An 18,659-nucleotide genomic window follows, 5' to 3' on the forward strand; every position below is an offset into this window, starting at 1 on the left:
CGACAGGTTGCTGAGCTGATACCATACACCAGTGCTGGTACTGCACATCGCGAAATCCTTCGGGACAGAATTGTTAAATTTCCCACACAAGTGGTTCAGCAAGGGATATTGCTATTACAGAACGATATAAATTAACAGTGAAACCGACACTGGCCAAAAAAAGTTGTTCGTTTATATGGTAATTTTATGGCAATTTTGTGTCACCTAACACACCCTGCCGTACACGAATATTTTCTACACGTAAACAATGCACATTGCATTTAGGTTTTAAGCATGCGGTTCTGTGACACTGCAAGCAATCTACAACAGTCATGCCATTGAGAAATAAGGTAGATCACACCAGTGATCGACTCGTACGCCTTCCCCAGAGTCACAACCTCCGATTGCGTAAACGTGACTTGATAAGACCGAGTATATATAGTGGCGCCCAGTACAGAAGCGTTCGCAATCTTTTTCCCATTTGTGAGGTCCGATATAGAGAAGAAGGAGAAATTATGCAAGAGGCAGTTTTGCTGCCCTTACTGCTGTTTGGTGCTGCTTTGGCCACTCAGAACGGTGAGACGCTTTTTTAAACACAAGAATGTCATTGCAGCCTTCAAACTTTCCTTTGCTGAAAAAGGTTAATAGCTGTAGCACGAATCCACAGCCATTCGTATGACAGCAGGAGCACATGCGCTATAGATTAAGCTGAACCTCCTAATTATAGCAACTGCATCACTTGAAATGAACTGTCTTTACATTATCCCAGGTACAAAAAAAGTCTCACGCCTGCGAAAACCAGCAGGTTATGTGGATGCCGGAATGCAAATCTAACAACGCGTACTTTACCTTTTTTTGTGGGCAGAGAAATGCGGTCGCCCTGCTGTCCAGCCCATGCTGGAATCCGGGGACCGAATTTTTGGAGGCCAGGTTGCCATTCCTCACAGCTGGCCATGGATGGCTGGCTTGTACGATGGTAAGGGTGCCGATTTCTGCGGGGGCGCTTTGATCAGTGACCAACATGTCCTTACGGCTGCCCACTGCTTCTGGTAAGTTGAACGTTTTTGTAAGTAGATACATAACAACTTCTTTAGTGGAAGCTATAGGTTTGCATGACTTAGCTTTCGTGTGTGCTGAGTCTGTAAAAGCCACTATTAACTATTCTTTGCCACAATGTTGCAGCAGAAAATGATAATGATCAAGTTTATTCAACAGAGTCTTTCCGGCGTAATACCTTTCATTTTCGGTCGAAATAACCACAGAAAACTGTATTGTCACTGTAGAACAGCTTAGAAGAGAAAGAATAGCCTCACAACAATTTCTGACCTGGAGTTTTCCCTGGTCAACCTGAGCCCGTCAAATGAGGCACTAATGGAACAAACGCACCAAGAGAATAGTGGTGAACTGAACTTTGGAGGTATTTGTGCACTGAACTTTGAGGACATTAGACTTGGGAGAGATACGTTGGGGACGCAGCCTATTAGAGATATAGTGAGACAGTCACCGGTGTTCTGGGTGCTGTTAGTCACAAAAGTATACGGGCACGTTATATTGCCAGACTGATCGGAGTGAAGTTTTGTTGCGATACCAACAATATATAAATACACGCGCTCAGTGTGGGGGCACAGAATGACAATAAACTGGTAAAACGAAATTTTTAAGTTTCATAATGGATCTAAACGATGCTTTCACTCAATCAATCATGCATGGTCACTGCAGGAGATGCTTCTTTCCGTTGCAATATTTTGACCTGCATTGTGTGAGTACTACACTTTTATCTCCATGAGGCGTACTTTAATATTTCATTACCTGCATAACTTTATGTAATAAGGGAACGCGGGCAGATAAAATAGTATCAACGGGGAGGACTGTATCCGAGATAGTCATAGGAAAACATTTCACCTTGTACCACGGTAACTGGTGGTGGTGCTGTCGGCCACGCAGTCGAGATAAGTTGCCTCCTAAAACTCAGCTCCTTCGTTAGGCGTGTCAAACCCACCCCATCACAATTATCGCGTAGGGGGGGGGGGGGGGCACGGGATGTATACTGCGTCGCCGACATCATTGCAACGCAATTTTTACTTGTTCTATGCTCAGCGTCCTCAACCGAAACTAGCACGAAGGCCTTACGCTTGGGTGTATCACCTGTCACCGAGACTGGTTACAGTTCCAAGACGATGGATTTACTTTGCTGTCTTCCACACAACCTGAGTATATAAATAAAGAGCACTATTCCGGGTAAAGTAGCTTTTTCAGTGCACTACATGACAAGGTTTGACCATGCAAATACATCTACTAACTGAAAAACGAGTTCGCGTATGTCCGCTTTAACTTCAGGAGCATTGTTGCCGTGGAATCGCTTTTGTAGCAGCGGGACTCCGGTTAAAGCAATAAGTTGCAAAGTAGTTTCTCCAAAACTAGAAATATCAAACACCAACCAAAGGACACGTGTGGTGTTTCGCTAGATACCTTATTCGCATAATAAAATGGCGAATGCAGACATTTTTAGTTTGGAAAATAAAAGTTCCGGAGTTGAAATGCCGTGAAAAATAAAAACCGTAAAAAAAACAGAGGTGTGCTAGAAGCTTCTCACCGGTAGTTATAACCCGAAAGAAAGCACAGAGGCCCATGAACTCCGACCCAACACCTGGCAAAAACGAAACCAAACCCAACACAATGCACTGGCTTAGCTTGATCTGATACTGAAAGAAAACCATACCAAACACACACCAGATCAAGAATCACCCCTAATCCCACCAGAAATTACTCCATCACCTACAAAATCACCTCCACTGGTGTGCCTGCTTCACCCTATAGTCCTTAGCAGCTTTCAAATCGGTCGCTCCTCTCTCGGCACGCAGCGCAGCTTATCAATGGAATTTTCCGTGCAAACGGCGCTGCCGTAAATGGGGACATGAGTCTCTGGCGCAAACGTTTGAAATTACCGCTTATCTCCTGGCGTGCAATGTCACCTCCAACGCTTTGCGTTGGAGGTGGCCCTGTTTTGCGTTTGAAAACGGTGTCCGAATGGCACAATAGGAAGAAGTCGGTTTCGTAAAGTGAGGGACGCAGGCTAAATTGCGACCACAGGGATTGTGTTTTTTTCTTGGTGCACTCGGTTTTTTAGAATATCATGTCAAGCCTGAACCACCCTATCCAGGCAATACATCCTTTCTTAACTATATAGCCCAGCTAGAGCAATGACAGAGGACCTGAGAAAGAACCAGTGTAGAAGGTATTTTGGGGTGTGTACTTCTATGTTTGTTATACCTTCCAACGTTCGTTATGGGCGGTTTATACAAACTTAAGCGTGGTGGATGTCCGACATAAACTCGGCTTTTTGTTCTGTATTGCTGGATTTAGTGTACTTTGAGGAGGCGCGTCTGCGAAGATATCGGCGTTCCTACAGCAATAATAAAAAGTGCTAGAGCTTCATCAAATTGTCTATACTTTGTGTAGCCGTTGATGTCCAAAAGAAAACGGCTGATTTTGAGAGGACTCGCTATCACTAGAACCCTGTAGACGTTGCGCACCTAACCTTTTTCACTTGTTCCAAATTCCTTACAACATACAACGCTCTGAAATCATTCGTCAGCAGCTGCCGAGTCAAGATACCGTTCTGTGGACTCTCTTCTGTCGCAATATCCTTGTTGTTTAACTTCATCTGTAGCCCTTCAGTACGGTCAGCGTTACGCTTTGCTAAGGACGCCCTAATTTCTAATGACCTATTCGTTTTGAGTTTTCATGTGCGGAGAGCAGTCATGGAATTTTCCCGCGTCTTAGGCGAAGCCTTCATATGCCACTAATCTGCAGGACTGCAAAACTGCGGTTCATTGGCCGTGATAGGGAAAGAGTTGCTGGTTCTTCTACCACAAACAATGCACGTTTACCTATGTTTAAAGCTGCCCTTTGCTCATTCAGACAAAGAACCAATACAATCCCCTTGTTTACAACTGGTGGTGACTGATTCATTTTAAGAAAATGGCACAGCGCTTCTGGTTTACCTTTCCCGTGTAGGGTAGGATGAAAAAATTTCAATACACTCATCCACAAACCGAGGTGCGCGAAACTAACTGCCAGCCGCACATTTCTTACGCTGTTGAAGACCGAAGGGCGTAGTTGGCAGGGAAAGCAGCGCTTCCGCCTTTCTTTATCCTTAAAAGCCAGTGTAAGTGTGTGAACTTCACAAGGCAAATGAAAAAGCAACCTTGAAGAACGCACTTTGTTAACCTTAACACTTAATCAGAAAATGGTGGTTCATTCTTCTGTCATAGCAATCGATAAAACACGAAAGTGAAATGTGCAGTGAATTCTGCTGCTGAGCATGATTTGCGGGTCGGCGGCTGTGGGCTCGGCGAGCGACGTCCTGCTGGCGGGTCGCTTCAGCAAAGGTACTGACGTCATTACCTTGACGGATATGACGTCAGTGAAATTTGGTGTATCCCGGCATGAGACACTTTAGTGTTAAAATATAAAACACGAAAACGAACAACCCTAAGTTTAACGTGCCTTTAACTCTAAAGGTTACTTCCCCACAAAAGAGAGCCAGTGTGCAGGGGTGCGCCCTTTACAGGTCGCTTGCTTCATTGTACTGGAGTCATTTCCGTAACGGATATGACGTCAAATAAATGATTGTGCATTCCGGAATTTCACACTTTCGCGTTAATATTAGCTACAAAAAGCAACCATATCACCTCTCAAAACGTGCCGGCACAATCTTTCTGATGGAATGGAATGAAACTACCGCAGCGTACGCAGGGCATACCTGAGTATCTTAACTGCAAAGGTTAACTCTATGAATTCTGCAACGGGATTCTATGGTTCGATTGAAACCAACAGGCCAAAGAGGAAGACACACATGAGACGTATCGCGGTATTTGATTTTGAGGAAAAAGTGCACCAATTCTATAGAGTCGCTTTTTCAGAACCTTATTTTCGTCGCCACGTTAGCGTCTGAAGATGAAAAAACGTTTATAGTCAAGAAGCCGTATCTCGAAAACCTAGGACACAGAAAAATTGTCAAATTTCAGTGAACTGCCGAGTAATGCGGAGCATTCTTACGCTGTTGTTCTACATTGTGTGTCCTTTTTACAGCAGGTTCTGCTACGAGTAGATGAATGCGTTGGATTACGTTGCTGTTTTGAAGTTTTGTTTTGTTTATTTTACTTATATAGGTAATATCTACAGATATAATGATTGCTTTTTTAGCTAATTATATACTTTTCCACAGTTTCAAGGCGTAATGCTGAATTGGCGCTTCGCGATTTTTATCATTGCTATTTGCAACGTTCTTTCCCGCCTTTTTTATTTCTGTGGTCGTGTTTGGAGGTGAGGTTTAAGATGGGTGAAAACTAGGTCAGTTGATTTTTCTAAACATACATTTTTTCATATTTTTACTTCTTCGGATTTAAAAAAACTTTGTTTGGTCAACTATCTCCATTACGCTAATATACAGATTAAATGTGTTACTCCATCAATTACGCCTATTAGTGGAAATTCAGGACGTTCCACAGCTTTCTACTTTTTGCTTTTTATTCTTATTTTCAATGCTCTTTTCCGCAGGCACTTATTTTTGCGTATTTATTGGTGTGTTTATTTTTAAGAGGTGCATAAGATATATATTCTTGATTTTGTCAGTTCATTTTTGTGAAAAAAATGTTCTTTCTTGTTCTTTCTGGTTTTGAAATATGCCGTTCGACAAATTTCCTACATTTACGCTATTATACCGACTGAATGTGTTACTAAAGTCAATTGTGCATTTTTGAAAAAAATTAGCTTTTCCTGCTTCAGGATGTGGTGGTACTCGGCAAGGAATGCTACGCACTAAACGTTGTTCACATATCGAACCTCCACTTTCACTAGCCGTGTACTCCATCTTACGTAAGATGTCTTTGTGCAGCTTCAGCCTCAATTTTTACGTGGCGCTACGCCTATTTCTTCTATTGTTTGATTTCAATTGGAAGTGCCTACAATTTGCTTTATGTTTGCGAACAACACTTAAATGTATTATTTAGGCAGCGTAGACCGTGTAACGACAACAGTGTGCTGCGTTTAAGGCTTGCCCAAATCAAAGATTTTCGGGAAAGAAGAATTACTGCTCTTTGTCTCTAAGAGCAAAAACAAACATTTGCTCATCTGGTCATTGAGATTTTGTACGGTGGCAATTAGAATATCAACTATCTATTCTGTATTTCCAGTCCAGAAAGAGACATGAATTTCACTGTGCATCTGGGTTCTCACAAACGCACCACAAGAGACCAAAGTGAAATTGTACACAAGGTCAAAGAAGTCTGCGTTCATCCTCAGTACCCTTGCGACCGAGTGAGTGACTCCATTTTATTACTACTATTTAGCGCCGAAAGATAACATGAGGGTTAAAAAGAATGGGGCGATTGGCATACAAGCTGTAAGCCAAAACAAATACAAACGTCCCTGACATATTATTATGCGAGGAGCGCGCATGCACTACTCGATGCTAAATTATCTTAAAATTTGGTGAAAGAGTTCTTTTTTAGGGCTGCAGCTTTGGCCCTTTTATGCAAAGACGTTTTTTGTGAATCTAGGAAGCGACGTTTCGTCTCTGTACGAGGACGTGTGTTTTCAGTGAAACACTCGTTGCGCAAAGGCGAATAAATTTATATATACTGTTACACTGGGATGTAACGAAGTTGAAAGAAGTTCGCAATTTCTTGCTACATGCATGTTTTTGTCACAGGCAGGTTTTGGGTGGAGGCTCGCAGGAATGAAGCAGAAACAAAGCTAAAATTATGGACGTCAGTGAATGTGAACTTCCTCTTAATTGATATTTTTCAGTCAAAAACTGCGTGAGTTGCGCTTGCTGCTTCCGCACTAGCTTAGACACTACTCGGCACGCAGTAGAAGCAAGATCACTTAAACCGGTATTGACAAACGTAACTTAAGTATCACATTTCCCCTTAACACTTTTCGGTACCTTCACCCGCTTCAAAAACGAAACGTGTGTGGAAATGGCGCCTTTCGCATATTTTGTTCTTTACCGAACACAAAATTGTTGAGAGGGTGCCAGCTTGGATACACTACCAGGCGGCGAAATTCTTCATTCTCGCCGGTGGAGGCAGAATTTAAAATTTCAGCTTGCCTAGAAAAGACAAAAATTTTTGTTTTCTGGCAGCAGAACGCACCACCGACGAACCTTCCAAAGATAGCAGTGGAGACGCTCGTCTACACGTCGATAGGACGGTTTTGCAGGTTAAAGTTTGTCGCGAACAGAGACCGCACTCGCACGCGAAACGCGTGGTAGTTTGGGGTACAGGAAAGTGTAGTTACTCTTCCTACCTGGTGCGGTGACAGGCTAAACAAAGAAAACCAGAAGTAGATGCTACGTTAGTCCCAGGATGGTGTTTGCCGCTCCGTTAATTATCTTGAATATGACAAATTTCGTTTTTAGGTGATTTGGGCGTTGCTGCTGGCGTTGACAGTAGTGCTAGTGTTCGCTAAATAAATTACTTCTCCGATCGGTTTTTCAGTAGAAGAGCCAAAAACAAAAGACTCATCACCTTGCCGACTTCGTCATATCAAAGTCACCCGCCGCAAGACATGGGCTTCAAGGAGAGTGACAATGGGAAATTCAAAAGCTTTTAAATCCGCGAATTACTTTAAAGAAGTGGGTTACATCCACGTGTAACTGTATGGCACACAAACTTTTGATGTGCTTATGAACGGCTTTTTTTATTAGATGCGACGCATCTCTTGCTCTGAGGCATGTCCCTCCTGCGTCGGCGTCGGCGGCGTCCGCACGCCACCTGCGCATGCGCGACTCTCCGCCGCTCTTCTCTCCGACAGCTGTGCGCAACACTCTCACTCCGTCTCATTATCATAAACAACAGCTGCGTGCGCGCGCCTCTCTCGCTTCGCTCCGCTCCCGTCGCGAAATTGCGCGCATGCGCGACTCTCCTCCGCTGTCTCATCTCCTTCAGGCGCTGTGAATATAAAGCGGTTAGTGCGCTGCGGCGGTTCAGTCAGCGCTAGCTCTCGTTCGACTCCGCGTGACTTGCTAGCGTTCACAACAAGTTTCACCCGATTTAGAGAATCAACCAAATGGAAATGCCAATTGAACCCCCCCCCCCCCCCCCCCGATGCGTCGCATCACATCAGGGTTCCCTCGCGGGAAGATGGGCGTAATTTTTTTGTGCGTGTAATGTTCACGAAATTGTATTACGTGGGGCCATTTCATGACTGAGCAACCTACTTTCCTACCCGTGCTTTATTGCGAAGAAAATAGTAGTATACATCTGCCGGTTGCAAGTAAAAATCATGAAGCGTACCTTACGTAACCCCGCTGAGAAGGCATGTTTTTTTAGCTTCTTGTATTTTCTCTTTTATAACTCACTCGCGCAACTATTATACAACTCCGCGCGAAAGCTGCGTGCGTAGGCGGCGGCTCGGGGTTAGGCCAAAGTTCTACGCCGTGCTGCACTTTGTCACGAACTAAATTTGACGTTGCTCAGAACGTCGTAAGGTTCAACATCAAGCTTAATTAACGTTCATTGTGAAAATCGATCTTTTTCTTTATTTGGAGATTTCAGTTATTACCTCATCAACCGCACCCATTCGTAAACGTACCCACTGTATTCATTCGACGTCAAGCTACGGCATGCTTGGCGGCTTAACACCGAACTGCGAACCGTTGAGCCAAAAGGCTAACGGCTGCCTTCTATTCGGGTAATTTTCAAACACCCTTGTCAAGAACACAAAATTTCAACATAGTAAAGAAATCCCTGTTTACTTCACGTTGTGTTCTAACGAAAACCAGTGGTTGTCAGTCGGCGGCCTCTTAGCCTTCAACCAAGCGTCCCGGCTAATTCGGTGACTAGCGCGAAATGCTCTTCTGGTGCGCCTGGGCGTGCAAAATTGAGTTGATTGCCATTGCAATGTCGCCGCCATCTTGAGCTTGGAGGCGTAATAATTGTCATGGAAACACTGCGAGGAGTCGCAGACCGGGGTGGGGTTGGGTGGGTTATGCTTTCGTCCCATCGCCTATCCCCGCCGCTTTGGTGCTGGCCCCGTGCCCACCGCGCCGCCCGCTAGGCCTCACCGATACCGCCGCGCGGCCATGCAGACGTACGCTGCTCGGAAAGTAAGACAGCAGCCGAAATCGCACTTGATACTTTATTCATGTTACGAAAATGCGACCGAGAACAAACGCAACGTGCGGCTTTAAGCACTGACGTACGACACGACACAGGAAAAGCTGGCATCATACACAGTACATGTACTTGTACGGCTCTTTGTGCAACACCTGCGCTGTTGTTGATATTGACTTCACGCTTTACGAACGGCTGTATCACCTTAGTAACGCGAAGCAAATTCCCTTCTTGCTGCGATTCGTCCCTGTGGATGGGGCATCCCACAGGGCAGCCTGGGTAGTATCCAGCGTGGCCCCACGTAATTCGCGCCAACAGCGCCAAATCCTCCTCTAGTGGCACGTGGCTTCTGAAAGGCGTTGCATTTATCGTCATGGCAACGAACGGCGAGTGGTGAAAGGTGGTTGGTGAAGTCGCGTGCTCTACTGCGTTATTTTTCCGCGGCTTCCGGCCCGGGCCGCAGCAACTGACGCTCGCCCATCTTTCGCGCCTTTCATTGTCTCATGGGCCACTCGCGAATGGCACCAGGCACGAAAGTTGGACGAGCGGTGGCTGGTTCCTCGGAATGGCCCAATTTTCTAAACCGAAACTAGCCAAAGTCGCCAGCCAGTAGGGAATCCCCTCTTCTGTGGTCTTCACAACACCGACACAATATTTCTACTATGCTACGCCGCGCGCGCCAGTCCCGCGGCTTCTCTGGCGCACCGCTGTTGTTCCGGCCGCAGTGGCGACCGTTATCTCGTGGTCGCGCCTTCTAGGGTGCCTGGATGTGCGCGCCCGCCTCCCCGAAGGGGGAGAAGGCGGGCGGGCGCGCGCATCCAGGCATCGTAGCGCCTGCGCCACCTGCGCGCCTGTGGTCGCGGCGGGAAAAGGCAGGGAAGGAAAAAAATTCACCCCACCTCCCCGAAGGGAATCGTGAGGAAATGCGAATGCATTTCTTTTGCGCGAGAGTGCGCGGAATTTATAATTAATGAGGAGACGGTGATTTGTAGCGTAACCATTTATTTAACACCTGTTTGTGTTGTCGTTGTACTTGACGGCCGCGATCACTGCCTTGTGGTCGGTAAAATGCACAGTCAAAGGGTCTTTGAGAAGCATGCGGGCGTGGGAGAGTGGGGCGAGCATCGAGAGGAGAAGCACCGAAGCGCCGCGCCTACCCTCACCTACACTCTCCCACACACGCGGGAGCTCCGGCGAGCTCCCGCGATGCGAGCGCCATCACACGCCCGAGCGCGCTCCTCCTCTCCACTCACTCGCCGCTGATCCGCCCGCACCACCTGCTCCGCTTGCTAGGGGAGAGGATGAGTGCGCGCGCTCGCAGCTGTTGCTATGGGAGAGGGGATGAGAGCGGAGAGATAACACCTGCGGGCGCGTGGACGCCGCACGGCGCCTGACATGGCTCGACTAAGAAATGCATTCGCATTTAAAAAAGTGAGATGAGTGTAGTGCTTGCCCCGCGCCGTTGCTACTTGGAGTGGGTAAATCAGCGAGGAACGAGGAATACGTAACGTCGGACTGGGGTTGTGGCCCTTCTCACGAGAATGATGGGACTGAATCTCGTATACTTGGTACCGTGAGATATATACCAATAAGTTACCTTACCTAAGATGGGCGTCGTTTATGACCGCAGCAAAAGTTGTACAAAAAATTGGCCGCGTATCTGCACCTTTCGTTGCAAATGCCGTCAAAAGACGATAGTCTTTATCGGCTTTTGCCAAGTAAATGCCTCCTTTCGCTTTCCCGCTCACCTCTCATGTTGTTGCTTTGGCCGGGTGGCTGAATCGAGTCACAGACAGACAGACGGACAGACAGACATACGGACAGACCAAAATTTCTCGGTTTAAGTAGCCCAAGAAAGACTATCGTCTTTAAAAGTGGCTGGCGATTATGAGTCTCAAATCCGATATTTGGGCGCAGTAGCAGTGCGCTGAGGCAGCATTCACTCGTGGGTTCTCTCGACGGCAGTGATGGTCAAACTGGGCGTTGGCGGCGCGAAGTGCGTCTCAGAAATGGACCGCGAACTGCATTTTAAGCGAACGCATATTAGACAGACTTAGGCGTTCCGGGCGTTCTCGTATTGCTTGGTGTAAAGCGGAGCGTACGCTCGTCGCGACGCGCCCATGGATAGTTTTAGTACAGTGTTTTTCGTAGCGTGCGCTAACTCTTGCGGCGCCATCTGTTGAACCGAACGTGAAGTACCCAAATTTGACCTTTTTAAATGGCTATCTAAGGCAAGCTGTAGCTAGACGGCGTTTTTTTTTTTTCACTGCGTTAACGCTGGTTTCGATTATAGAAATCTTGCAAGTACAGTAAAAAAGATTCTCTTAGCTTGATTCAGTATTACGGAGAAATATGATACACCCGTCGCGATTGATTTGCTCAACCACGCGACGCCGAAGTTTTGAAGCAAGACGCAGTGCTCGGGATACTCACTTTATTCAGCTCTGAAATATGGCAGGACCATGCGACCAATACAACTGAGCATGGCGTGCGACGCTAATGCGGCGCGCAAAATGAAACAATGGGTAGGCTGGCACGGCGGTTTAGTGATACACTTCACCCGGGTGTAGCAACTCAATAAGATATACGATGCGATCCTACTACTCACTTCCCCTTATTTGTGGAGTCCAACTACAAATCCTTCACATTTCACAAGGGTAGCGCAACGTTCTCGGTTCGCACCCGAGGGCGCGACGACAGCGCAGGCGAAAATTCTTGAATTCCCGAAATGGATGCCGCCGATCTGCACCAACACAGCGCACATTCCACCACAGCGACACGCACACAAACACCGCCGCCCGCTTCGGGAGAAAATCCAGGTTGTACTTGGTCGTTCATTTCTGGTCTGCATGCCTGTTGGAACTGAAACATCATCGCCTAACGTGAAAAACACGCGACGGTCCGCGTTTTCAGTCGGGGAACCTCCTGCCACGACCGGCCGCCGACATCGCCGAGGCAGCAGCCATTTTGGAAGCACGGTGCCTTCCAGCAGGTCCGCAGCGACCCGCAAGCGCCCCGGAGCATACGCTCCCAGCCGTTGCGTGCGTAGCACGGCATCGTCGGGGCGTTTACGTAGCGTACTGCGCATGCGCAGTCGCGAGCCGCCCCGCCGTGGCGTACGCTCGTCCGGAGCGCGCGCCCAACTAAATCTGTCTATTATAGACACGCGCACGCCCCCCTCACGTGCCCGCCAAGCGAGCGCCTCTTACGGGCGCAGCATACTGCCCCCTCCTGTCCCCTACAGCACACTTTAATGAGAGCGCTGGCTCACACTGCCACGGCGAACCGCCCTCCCCTCAATTTTGCGCCTCTACTCATCCCCAAGCCCGGCAAACCACCAAGCATCGAGAACCTTCGCCCGATTTCACTAACATCGTGTATCGGCAAGGCCCTCGAGCACGTGCTGCTCAACCGGTGGCAAGACTACCTGGAAGAGAACAACGTCTACCCGGATACCATGCTGGGATTCCGGGCAGGGCTGAGCACACAGGACGCCATGCTCCTCATCAAGCACGAGATCATTGACAAACCGTCGACGACCACAAGCCCCATGGACAACCGGGCCATACTCGGTCTCGATTTGAAGAGTGCCTTCGACACCATCCACCACTCGGCGATTCTACAGCAAGTCTCCCACCTCAACATGGGAGAACGCACATTCAACTACATCAAGGACTTCCTCACAGCCCGTACCACCACCATCGTGGCAGGGGATCTGGAGCTACCGACCAAGACGTTGGGGAGCATAGGCACACCGCAGGGAGCCGTGATCTCGCCGACGCTGTTCAACCTAGTAATGATTGGAGTGGCCGAACGCCTCCGCGCCCTCCCGAAAGTCAAACACACGATCTATGCCGATGATATCACCCTCTGGGTGACGGGTGGCAGTGACGGCGAGATCGAGGCATCCTTGCAGCAAGCCATCGACGTCGTTGAAGACCAACTGCAAGGCACGGGCCTCCAGTGCTCCCCAGCCAAGTCAGAACTGCTCCTACTACTGCCACGCCGCAAGTTCAGATCCGACAGCGCACCTGACATACAGCTCCATGCGGGTGACGGTACTACCATCCCAAGAGTCAGCACCTTGCGTGTCCTGGGCCTCCACATCGAAGAGCTACGCTACAACGGCCACACCGTTAAGCTACTGGATTCCAAGGTCTCCAGAGCCATAAGCTTAATTAAGAAGATTTCAACCAAATACGCTGGCATGAGAGAGCACAACCTGCTCAAACTCGTACAGTCTTTCGCCATCAGCCACCTGGCCTATGTCGCGGCCTTTCATGACTGGACCGACCTCGAGCGTAGAAAACTGGAGGCGCTCATACGCAAGGCACACAAAGCTGCACTTGGTCTTTACAACCACACTAATAATGAACGGCTCCTTGAGCTAGGTGTGCATAATACACTAGGCGAGATAGTCGAGGCGCAGCAAACAGCGCAGCTTACACGTCTCGCGCAGACCCGAACGGGCAGGGCAATACTACAAAGGATAGGATATCAACCGAGGCTGCAGGAAGGTAGGGACTGGCTGCCGCTACCGCGGGACCTACTGCGCAAGCTGCAGGTCGCCCCACTTCCCCGCCACATGAGTCCAGGGGAGAACAACGAAAGACGGCTCGCTCGAGCGCGGGCACTTACAACCACTCACTCCAACGACACCGGGGCCTTCTACGTGGACGTGGCCAGGTACCCGGACCGCAAGAACACGTACGCCGCCGCCGTCGTCGCAGCCACCACCGGTGAGCTCTACACGGCCGGCAGCATCGTGGCATCATCCACTGAACAAGCGGAAGAGCTGGCCATCGCGCTGGCTCTCTCCAACCCTAACTGCACCACCGTCCTCAGCGACTCCCGGACGGCCGTCCTGCGTTTCGCCGAGAACAAGGTGCACCCGAGTGTTGTGAGGGTGTGCGGGGCCCTACGGTCATCACAGACAACGGTGTGCATCAAGTGGTTCCCAGCCCACATGGGCACAGTGGGACCCGAAACGATCCGCAACGAGGACGCGGACCGGATGGCGAGTGCGCTCACTAGACGCAACGCCGGCTCGGTCTCCCCTGCTTCAGTGGACGATCACGACAACGAAGGTGAAGACTTCAACCCGATTACTACGTACGGGGAGGTACTGAAGTGCTTCCGGGACTCCCGGAGACGATACCCTGGGCCTCACTCGAACCTCTCTAGGCAAGAGGCAGTACTGTTCAGACAATTACAAGTGCGTGCGACGTGGACCCCTGTATGGGCGAAACACGTCCACCCCGAACTACAGCCGAGTGACGTGTGTGTGCTGTGCAGTGCTAGTCGCGCTACTATGGCGCACATGCTATGGACATGTGCTGTGACTCCGGACCCAACAGACGCGCTTCCACCCCATCTTGCTCGTGCGGTGGGCAAGGAAGACTTAGACTCTCAACGGGGAGCCGTCCAGTTCGCGATGGAGGCCCTTCAACGCCAGCAGTCATAGATGCTGCCTCCCCTACAGGAGGCTGGTATCTGCGACTAATTTAGCCGGCCAATAAAGATGTTCTCTCTCTCTCTCTCTCTCTCAATTTTGCGAAAATCTCCTCGTTTGCTTTCTTTCGTCGTTCTCTTCTTCTGTCATTTGCCATCGTTCACTCGGTTACGCCGACAACGTGGCTCAGCCCAGATACGGCCGCCAAAGTGCTGCGCCCTAAATCAATTTATTTGGCAACCTAAAGCCAGAGAGTTCAGTGCGTGATTACATTTACCTGCTTTTACAACAACGTCAAGGAGTGACCACAATGTGATTGGCATCATAGAAAGGTTCACTTTCTTCTCTATTAGCCATGCCGTAACAGTGGCTGCCGCCAGAAAAATGGCATGTGTGTCAAAATGACGACACCTCAGCCGTCCAGCCGTTATCCAGCCGCTAACTGAACGCATGGCATCAACGTGCTTCTTGCGCAATAACAAATGAAGGCCTGGTGCAACAATCGCGCCTAAATGTTTATATGGACATTAAATTAAGCAACTGCTTAACGTCTGCTCGTTTACATAAGTAGTTTCTTTTACTCTGTGGTGCTTGCGAGCTCACTGCGTTGTGCTTTACACATGGCACTGTGACATCGAACGTCGGTTGATTATACTGTGCGATATACACTTTATATCTGAAATAATATGCTCAGCTCCCTAACACCAAGATTACTCAACACTCTACATAAAAATGGTGTCGAAATAGAAAATGTAACCCCAAAGAACTTGTTAGCAGTGTTTCTTTAGGGATGTTCACCTTACTGCATTTTTGTTACTTGCATTGCCCCTGCACTGTATTTTATAGAATACTGTTGTTTCTCTTGTTATATATGCATACCGTCGTGCCATTTTCTTTGTATTGCGATTGTTTCTTTGTGTATTTCACTGCAACATTACGTTTTCTATATCTAGAATATACTACTTACACAAGTTGCAATCAAATGATGAACATGAAAATATTTGCTGCTGTATTTGCGTTGTACAGACTGTTGTCCAGGTCCAGGGGGTTGGAGCTTTGTCAAGCTGCCGTACTGCAGCTTTTCTCCAACCCCCTGATTTACTTGTACATGAAATAAACTGAATCTGAATCTGAATCTGAAGATATTATTATGCGGCTATTGGGCGCGAACGTTGAACCTACGCAAAAAATGTGTGACATAAAGAACGATAACATCCGGACCACGATTCCCAAAATTGATCACGTATTTGAATAAATAGTTTTTGTATGCAAGGTTTAAGGTGATAAACGTCAAAGTGGTTTCAAAACAGGTACTCTGCATCTGCGTCAACATAAAACTAACCACGTTTTATTGACCATACCGGTTGCGTCGTCTCCGGGACAAATAATTGTTTACCGCTTTCCACTTCTCCACGCGCTCCACACGTGCCACTTCGCGCACACTGTGCAATAATGCACGTGTGAGTACAATTTGACTATTATGCTAGTGCAAACGAACCCCGAACATGCGATACTGGTCGCGCCATCTGGTACTTGCAGTAGGAAACACACTAGCGCGCGTACCCAGGGCCTCTGCCAGGCAGCACGAGCAGTACCCCAGCGGTGCGGTCAGCGTTGCCTTTTTCTGTATGGGCAACGTTTGATACAGTGGCTGTAGTCAGCCATTTGTTCTCGCGAAAATCAAACATCCGTGTATTCCTTCATAAAGTAACACTGCGAATTTCAATTGATGTTTCGCCTCAGATATTCATAACGTTTTTTTTTTGCTTGACAATTTTGCCAAATATGAACAGTGTCACCAAACATAAAAGTCTGGAAATGGCGTTGCGTATATAAACGTCTCGTTCACGATATACAATACATTTGGCCGAGCGGCTAATTTGGGGGACAGACAGACAGACAGACAGACAGACAGACAGACAGACAGACAGACAGACAGACAGACAGCCTCGTCCAAGTCCTCGTCCAACGCGACGCTTCGATGTCAATGAGAAAGCCTCGGTATCGTAACACGTCTTAGAGCCTGGGTGGCTCGGTCTGTATGTCTCTCGAATGTGGATTTTTTAGGGCGTCTTTTATGTTGCAGACACTAACCCAAGCTGCCGTTTGCCTCCAGATAGGTATAATGTATTTCAGTATTTGTTGAACCACACGACTCCTTGAAGTCGATGGCACTTCCATGTACACCTTTGCGCACAATTGTTTCGTTTAAAGCAAAGCTTGTGACGACGCTTCTCTTTTGATCTGGTTCAAAGAGAACACAATGGGGTGCCCAAAACCATATCTATACGATTTTCAGCTGCTACTCTGAACACATGGTCACCAGTAAAACAGCGCAATACCTACAACAGCCACTTCGCGAAGCGCCAAAGAGTTTGCCGCTCCTGCGGTGTATGGTTGCGCTATACCACAGCCCGCCATCAAATTCCAATTTTCGATTTAAAGGCCAACTGCACTCAAAATTTCGACTTCTTGAAAACCCTATTTCCGTATAGTCTGCTTAAAAAGAAAGCAACATGCAAAATACAACAGCTGAAATACGCACGTGGACGCCGCAAGCGGCCAGCAAAAATCGGCGATTTTGAAACCGAAACTGAGGAGAGCGCGGCCATTGCAGTGACGTTGCAGCCGTCCAGCGAGCGGCCGGACGGTCACCAGTTCGGGAGAATGTCTGCGCGCAAGCTCTACGCGCGCACGGGGCAGCAGAGCTCAGAGTTACTCAATATAGACAGTTGCGAAACTCCGCTTCAGAATCCGGGCGGCGCTAGCCCCCCCACTCCGTGGAAGCTGAGGGGCAAGTCGACGCGCGCGGCACCTAGGAGATAAAAACGGAACTTTGCTAAACTATTATTATTCAAAATTCTTTTGTAAAATAAAGATTGCTTTCTAAATTAAAACACAATAATTACGTAAAATTTACTTGTGTTTTTGCGGCTTTTCTTTTTATGACTTACGGCAGCAGCCGCGAGCACTTGAGTACTGCTTCAACGTCCTGCCGACAGACGACAGGCTAGTCAACTTGCCCCGTGCTTACCCCGGCGCAGGGGGGCAACCGAAGACCGGCTTTCGATACATGGGGCCTATCGGGAGTTTCGCAACTGTCTATATCCAGTAACTCTGGCAGAGCTCGACCGGTTCTCCCGCTGCATGGCTGGCCAGAGGAAAAAGCCACCGCCGGCTGGAACGTCACAGGCGCGTCATGGCTGTTTACGCGATCCGCCGGCAGGTGCAGATTGGTCTGCGGCGGAGCCTTTTTAAACGCTTCTGACTGATTAACGAGGCCTTTCACGGGGCTACCACTTGTGTCTCAGCTTATTTGGGGGTACTTACTACGCATTAAAAACAAATTTGGCCGAGGTGAAATTTGAGTGCAGTTGGCCTTTAAATACCGGAAACAACTTTTCGCAGTCCCTAAACGACTCGACAGGTACAACTGATGTCGTCCGCAATGCTGTGTCAGCCATAATGGGTAACTACCCATTGTACACGCGTTCTCCGTTTTTTTTTTATTTCTTGGCGCTCATTCATCTGCTCCGGGAGAACGTTATCTATAGCTACTAAACTGTAATTTCGGTAATCGGTGGAACGACATCCACATACAGTGATGGGGACAGATTTGATAATCTTTGAAAAACAACATACCGATATGGAACGACAGGCGCATCAGTGTGGGGGTTACTCTCCGGAAGCCACAGTATCAATGCGTCCTGTTTAGAGTGAAGTTGTTATTCTTTCTTTAGGTCGTTGGGTTAAAAGTGACGCGACTGTCTACGTCATTCTTCAGTTTGTTGCGACACCCGTTTACACGCCTGCAAACATTGTCCAAGAACTCCACTTGCCCAACACGTATTGCATGCATTACAGTAAACATTGGAGTGGTTTGTACGCAGGGTTGTGTCACGAACAACTTCCTTGCTTTAGGTTTAGCCTGGAATTCTCAATATGTGCCGGGCAGTTTCCATCCTTTAGTAACCAACCGCAGTGGCAGAATACCCGAACTCAGGTGCCCTCGCGAACGTCAACGACAAAAAGAACAAAATTTGGAGGTGCCTTGCGCTCACACTATTTCTGTCGGCAAAAAAGGAAAGCAAAACAATAAGCAGGTA

The 18,659-nt window shown here is 48.2% G+C and overlaps 1 protein-coding gene across 1 annotated transcript in view; it reads left to right on the top strand.

Annotated features, from left to right (window-relative positions):
- The first annotated feature begins 473 nt into the window (after positions 1 to 473).
- LOC144144697 (chymotrypsinogen B-like) overlaps positions 474 to 18,659 on the top strand; it is a 31,663-nt gene continuing 13,477 nt past the window's right edge. The window contains exons 1-3 of the mRNA XM_077676228.1: positions 474 to 555; positions 845 to 1,028; positions 6,177 to 6,300. Coding sequence (XP_077532354.1) covers positions 495 to 555; positions 845 to 1,028; positions 6,177 to 6,300 — 369 coding nt within the window. The 5' untranslated portion in view covers positions 474 to 494. The remainder of the gene's footprint in view (positions 556 to 844; positions 1,029 to 6,176; positions 6,301 to 18,659) is intronic.

Source organism: Haemaphysalis longicornis, unplaced genomic scaffold (genome assembly GCF_048455015.1).
Source record: "Haemaphysalis longicornis isolate Haplotype H1 unplaced genomic scaffold, Haemaphysalis longicornis Haplotype H1 scaffold_7, whole genome shotgun sequence".
NCBI lineage: Eukaryota > Metazoa > Arthropoda > Arachnida > Ixodida > Ixodidae > Haemaphysalis > Haemaphysalis longicornis.